The 7,065-nt window shown below is 41.4% G+C and overlaps 1 protein-coding gene across 1 annotated transcript; it reads right to left on the bottom strand.

Moving 5' to 3' along the window:
- Window positions 1-1,020: 1,020 nt before the first annotated feature.
- On the bottom strand, window positions 1,021-6,413 carry scrt2 (scratch family zinc finger 2). Its single transcript, XM_041224550.1, has 2 exons — window positions 5,827-6,413; window positions 1,021-1,894 (listed from the first exon to the last, which is right to left on the bottom strand). Exons 1-2 carry the CDS (start codon window positions 5,996-5,998, stop codon window positions 1,137-1,139), a joined length of 930 nt encoding a protein of 309 aa, XP_041080484.1. The 5' UTR covers window positions 5,999-6,413; the 3' UTR covers window positions 1,021-1,136.
- Between the last annotated feature and the right edge of the window lie 652 nt (window positions 6,414-7,065).

Here is a 7,065-nt window from a genome sequence, read left to right as displayed (position 1 = left end):
TTTTGAATCCACAGTCCCTCTTTCAATAGAAGTCAACCACTCACAATGGTTACATGTGCAGGAAACACTATTGAACACAATAGACCAGTTAACTGCTGTAGAAATCCCCATATGACTTTTTTCCATATACAACACTTTCATAAATTGTGATGTTGACTTTTGGCAACTGGTTGCTGGTTGCTGTTTGTATAAAAACTACAATACTGTTTTATTTTTAACCCACTTTGGTGTGTTCTTGCATAGCGGATGTATATAGGTCTGTGCGTCTAGTCACTGTGCAGCCACTGGATATAGAAATGGCCCTGTGCTCAGTACAGTATCCAGAGTTAATCTACAGGATAGGATAACCAGCATGACCCTGTGCTCAGTACAGTATCCAGAGTTAATCTATAGGATAGCAAGCACAGCCCTGTATTCGGTACAGTATCCGAAGTTAATCTACAAGACAGGATAGCAAGCAGAATTCAGTAGCTCCCTAACTCACTTACAAATACTTAAAAATATTTCTTATTGCAAAAGAACGCAACCACTAACTTTTCAGACAAAAGCTCTCCTCAGTTACAAACACAGCTCAGGAATGACTGGCACATTAAATTATAAATACCTGTGATCATAATAAATAAATGACATAAATTAATAAATCCAGATTCAGATTTTGAACTTAAATGGTAATGTTTTTTTTGTTTCTGTTTTTTCTTTTCTTTTTCTTTTTTGCAAATACTGTTCACATTTTGTTCCAAAAAAAAGGTCTCGTCAGCTGATGCAAAAGAATGCAATCCTTAGCAAAAAAAAGCAGCATAAAAATACAAGAGGTTATTTGTTTGTATAAAAAAAAGCCACCAATGTCTTTTCAAGTCCCCTTCGTGTTTGTTTTTCCATGGCCTTACTAGAAAATACTATTATTATTATTATTATTATTATTATTATTATTATTATTATTATTATTATATTAGAATAAATAGAAAAAAACACATGCTAGGCCTTAGATAGTGTGTGTGTGTGTGTGTGTGTGTGTGTGTGTGTGTGTGTGTGTGTGTGTGTGTGTCGCAGTTTTTCAGAAAATCCAGCATATACTTTTTTTTGTAATCTCAGTGAAAATATTGCTTTCTAAAGGATTGCTCTGTTTAGTTTGAGTGTCAGTCCTCCGAGCAGGAGTCCTCCTCCGGGGCACCCTTAAAGCAGGCCGACTCATAGTGCTTGTTCAGGTAGGACTTGAGTGCGAAGGTCTTATTGCAGCGCTTGCATTTGTAGTGCTTGAAGGCCGAGTGGGTTTGCATGTGCGCCCTCAGGTTGGAGCGGTCGGCAAAGGCTTTCCCACAGTGAGCGCAGGCAAAAGGCTTCTCACCGGTGTGCGAGCGCATGTGCCCCTGGAGCAGCCAGGGCCGGCTGAAGGCCTTGCTGCACACCTCACACTTGTGCTTGAGATCGTGGGTGAGGATGTGCATAGCCAGGGCTGGCATGGAGACATACACTTTGCTGCAGGAGGGGCACTTGCGTGCCATCTTGCTATCCAGGCTCCGGTGGGTCTGCTTGTGCCGGCTCAGGTTGGAGGAGGTGGCGTAGGTCTTGCCACATTCATTGCAGCTGTGCCTCTGTTGGCCGGTGGCCACTGCGCTGGGCTCGCTCTCGCTCTTCCTCCGCGATCGCCCGTCTGAGATGAAGAAGGCATCCATGGTGTAGCCCTCCGTCAGAGCCTCTGCCTCCCCGCTGAAGAAGCCAGTGGCAGTCATTCCCGACTGCGGACTGTCCGGCTGCTCCATGTCGTGGTCCGAGTATTCCTCTCCACCGCTGCTCACCTGAGTGTAGACCGGCTCCGACACCACCGACGCCAGCTTGAGGCCCATCTTCTTCTCGGTCTCGTAGGCCGATGGCGTGATGTAATCTTGGATGTAGCCTGTTGTGAGAAATAGTAATGTTAGTGATATACACCACTCCAGTCACACAACTGTAGAAATGAGCACGAATTTCATGATTGGTCATGATTGTCTACATCCACTTTACAAACATGGAGAAATCTGGCATGCAGATGAACAAGTTCCTCCATGTGTCCCCACTTAATAACTTGTGTTAACTGGAGCCAAAATGCATCACAATTAGATAAACACTTCAGCAGATATCAGCAATGATGTAATTATGACATACGTACATGTGCACATGAGACAGACAGACATGCAGGTCACAAGCTGGTCACAATACATAAGCTACATAACCTTAATTATTATTTAGTCTACCTTAAAGTTTACCTTTCTAAAGCTTGCTAAATGCAGAGTGTACTGTATATTAGTGCAGTTTGTCTTCAAAAAATCTAATTATGAGATACTTAAAAATTGCTAAAAATGAGGCGTAGATATAAAAGTTTAAAGAACTCTGCTATAATGTACTTATTTTAGATAAGGAACTTATTGTTCTATGTTCTACCATTGTATTTTTATTGACAAATTAAAAATAGATTAAATTTGATATTTATTGCAGTATATTTCTGTGTAAAACAGAGAGATAGGAAAGAACAAATTTCAAAACACAAGCCATGGAAATTAAATATTGACTTATTTTTAATGGAATTCAAAGCTTTGTTCTGATCAATAGACCGTCAGCTATGGAACATCCTTTCTGTCTGCTAGACGGGAGAGACAGAGAGACAGGGGGAGAGATCTCAGGGAAACAGGTATCGCTTCACTCTGGGCAACACCACACTGGAGCACAGCACCAGCCATACATACCTGGGTCTGACCATCAGCACATCAGGGAGCTTCAATCTGGCTATAAAAGCATTCAAAGACAAGGCACAGAGGGCTTTCTATGCCATAAAGAATCAACTTTACAAAATTAAACCACCAGTAAAAAAATTACTTAAAATTGTTCTTCTCTGTGGCAGTGAAGTGTGGACACCAATGATAAACCCTGATTACAAAAAATGGGACAAAAGCCCAACAGAATCATTATACCTGGAAATTGCAAAAACCATTGTACAGCTAAACCAGGCCGACCCACGCATCTACCAGCACACAGCACTGCAGAGCTACACACTGTGCCCAGAACAGAATCCTCTTAGCCAAATGGTACTGAAGCCACGCGTCTACCAGCACACAACACTGCAGAGAGACACATTGAGCCCAGAACAGAATCCCCTTAGCCAACTGGTACTGAAGCCATGCATCTACCAGCACACAGCACTGCAGAGAGACACACTGAGCCCAGAACAGAATCCCGTTAGCCAACTGGTACTGAAGCCACGCATCTACCAGCACACAGCACTGCAGAGAGACTTACTTAATTTTATCATACTAATAAAGCCACTTTTTAATTTTAATTTGAATCTGAGAGAGGGAGAGAGAGAGACAGAAAGATAAGACAGAGAGACAGACAGAGAAGGGAGAGAGAGAGACAGAGAGAGGGAGAGACACAGAGAGGGAGAGAGAGAGTGAGAGACTAGGTGCACTGGGGTTACAATGCCTCACAATATGCTTATTAATGGCGCACTACGGTTACAATGCTACACAATGTGTTTAGTCTGACCCATAACCCAGGTACAATTGAATGTAACCAAACATGTTGACAATTCTAAGGAGTCATAAATGTTCAAAATTAGAATGAAATCTTCACAATCACTATGACGATTTGTTCCTTGTGATGAATGTTTGCTAAAATCCCCTATAGTAATATGACCATTTCTAATCCCATATGCTTGCAACTTCAGTTCAATCCCTTACCATAGTAAGTGCATAGCGTGTGTGGAATTAAGCCCAATGAAAGCATTGTAAAGCCCATAGAGGTATGGGAAATCAAAAGCAAGGCAATATGCAATATTGCGCATCGTATTGTTCTCCTTCTCTTTTTTAAAATGAGGACATGGATTTTATGTGAAGAAAGTGACAGTTTGTGGAAGGTTAACTTTGCTTGCACATTGTAGACTGACACCATGAAGTGAAAACAGTAAAAAAAGACACTTTCTGGATTGTATGCCTAACAAAATACCATAGTACAGTCCATGAACCTATTGTCTCCTGCAGTACAGTGTGATATAGTGCTAAGATGTTTAATGGCATTGTAGTTATTATATGAAGGCTACATTATAAAAATGTAATTAGAAAACAAGGGTATTTATTATTACCACCAGCGCTCCTTCATAATTATACCGCTTCAATAGCAGGCTTTACAACTGGAGGCCCAATTGTTTAGCAGGATTACATTTCAAGTGTTTATTAAACCTGTCCTCGAATGTGTAACAAGTGCCAATCAATACCGCACAAGGACAGACAAAGACTTCATTCTCCAGTCTTTTGTAGCCCTCAGACACGTTGATTTCAAGATTACATTAAATGGTTTAATTGTTGACCCTTTTGAGGATTTCAATATAATTCCAACAGCAGAGAAGAGGATGTAGTAAGAACTTACCTTAGCAAGGTTTAGGACAGCTGCACTGTGGCTTTGTGCTTAGCTTCTATACACAAAACACAGACTTCAACCACCAATCGATCTTCTTCAATTCAATTAGAAATGTCTCACTTTACTAGGTGGAGTTCTGTTTCATGCAATAAGCTTTCTTTGCATGTACGCATTTCTGGCACAATGCATTTAATGCACATGCATGCTGTAGTTATAGAAATGTCTAAATGTACTTAGAAAGGAGTGAAGATGATCAGCATAAAAAAAAATTTATAGTATAAAAACAAATTTAGTGTATTTTATAATAAAGGACCACATGCCTATATGTATGTAAATTTGAGTTAGGATTCAGGAGTTTTGATCATTCACAATTAACTAAGTATAAGCTGCAGTTCCGTGTCCCTGAATGAACTGCAATTATTTTGTAAAAGGCAGTATGTATTTTTTAAATCACAATTTCTTCCTATGACATTACAAGCACTTCAAGTGACTTGCTGTACATTGCTGGAAGCGTCTTTATGAATGTATGGATAAACAACCGTGTGATGTCACTCAAATGTAACTGTATAGCATGCAGCCTAGCAATGTTACATTTGTGAGGGTAGCACCAGCAAAGAGACATCTGGCATAAAAAAAAAAAAAAAAACAGACAAAATGGGCTGCAGGGCACAGCAGTGCTTCAGCCTGAAGGACGTTTACACACAAAAGATCTGTCCTCTAAAAAAAAAAAAAAGCTCAGACCAATTTTGAAATGCATGACATCAATTTTGTTAATTCTGTTCAGGGAGCTGACTACACTACAGTATGGCAATGCTGCTGAAATGCCATCTCTCTGTGTGCAGCTATGTACCATGTCCTCATTGCTGCACAACGCACTGTGCTGCGTGAGCTCTATTGCTTTTGCTGCTGTGGTAAGCATTTTTTTTGAGTCAGTACTGTACATAAATATTACCCAGAGCCCCAATTTGCAGGCAGCTTGCGTAACAGTAATACCATACTTGGGTTACAGAAAACAGAAAGAGCCAACATAATGGATGGGGGGGGGTGGGGGGGTCTCAAGGGCAATGGAAACTAAGGACAAGCGCAACATCAAACCCCCCCCCCCCCCCCCCCCCAAAGACACACATTAATGTGATCATATACGATGTGGAATACTAGACCAGCTCTGGGTATTCATTTAGCGCAGACAGCTACATTGCAGGTATATTGATAAATGGTATTGTTTTAGAGCATCAGTTGAATAATTAAAGTTGTAGTCCCTGCAGCCACATAGTGTCGATGGTTTAGTTATTTTTTGTGATTTTTTTTTTTTCCAGCAGTCCTTTTTTCAAACAGACCAGCATTATCTTTGTATCAGGGAGTAATACTCAGCATACAAGGCATAGATTTAATACGTTCCGTACAATCTTGATTGCTAGAAGGCTATACAAAGGAACTTACCATTTTCACTAATCCGGACCCCTAAGCTCCCAACGGAATCTGTAATAGACCGTGCAAAGGCATACGAATCCTCTAAATGGTGGTGACTGTGGTGGTGCTGGTTAGCAGCCGGCACTGCAGTGGAAGAAAAATCATCCAGCTTGATCTTCTTTACCAAAAAAGAGCGTGGCATATTGTAGCTGAGAGACGTCGAACAACCCCCCAAAAAACAAAAAAAAAAACTAAAAAACAGGAGCTGCAACAAAAGAAATAATCCTTTTCCAACTTAAAAAGAAAAAAGAAAAGAAGCCCAGAACGATGGCTCCCTGGTAAAAAAAAAAATGTTCAGCACTGGATAGTTCCTGCCAGGGAAAGTGACAGAGACAGAGAGAGAGAGAGAGAGAGAGAGAGAGAGAGAGAGAGAGAGAGAGAGAAGAGAGAGAGAAAGAGAGAAGAGACTGTCAGACTAGCTGAGATCAGCAATCAAGCTTCTTTTATATGGGACCCAGGCTTTGAGATCAGGTGGTGCTGCGAAATGGAGCTGCTTAGCTTTAATCCATCAAATGTCCCAAGAGACACACATCAAATTACCACTGGACCGTCTGTGCCTCCACACACACACACACACAGAGGGGGGAGGGAGAGAAAGAGAGAGGGAGAGAGGGGGGAGATAAAGAGAAAGAGAGAGGGGTAGAGGGAGAGAAAGAAAAAAGAGAGAGAGATGGGAAGGGAAAGAGAGAGAGGGGGAGAGGGAGAGGAACAGACAGAGAGAGAGAGAGAGGGGGAGAGAGAGAGCTAGAGAGAGAGGAGGGAGATAGGGAGAGAAAGAGAGAGGGGGAGGTTTCTCAGTATGCAGGCCATGCCAGCCCACTATCTTCTCTCTGCTCATACAAAAGGCAGACAATGGAAGCATGTGGATGAAACCACACACAGGACCTTGTCTTCTATTGTTTCCCAATGAAGTAGCACAGTTTATATTGTCTTGTACAGGCTGCAATTCCAACAGCTGCAAGCCTTTCCACCCTTCCTACACGGCACTGTGAAGGGTTTAGAAACAGCCTGATTTGGTCGTTGTGGGTGAATTCTATACATGTAGGAGTCTGCTGTATATTTTGTAATGCAAAGTAGCAGAAGAGAAACACAATGAAATATCTGTGGCTGGAATGTGTCTTGAACATGTTTGAATTCAATCAGTAATCCTTTTCGTGGTTGTATATGGTATTGTCAAAGTTGCTGTTGAATTGAATTTACTCGAATGGT

Source organism: Polyodon spathula, chromosome 23 (assembly GCF_017654505.1).
Source record: "Polyodon spathula isolate WHYD16114869_AA chromosome 23, ASM1765450v1, whole genome shotgun sequence".
Taxonomy (NCBI): Eukaryota; Metazoa; Chordata; class Actinopteri; order Acipenseriformes; family Polyodontidae; genus Polyodon; species Polyodon spathula.
Note: the sequence above shows the minus strand (reverse complement) of the source record. Positions and strands in the feature narration are given on the sequence as shown.

Coding starts and splice junctions, on each gene's coding strand:
- scrt2 (XM_041224550.1), bottom strand. CDS start 5,998: ATGCCACGCTCTTTTTTGGTAAAGAAGATCAAGCTGGATGATTTTTCT. Junction 1,895..5,826: donor GGTCCGGATTAGTGAAAATG/GTAAGTTCCTTT, acceptor TTCTCACAACAG/GCTACATCCAAGATTACATC.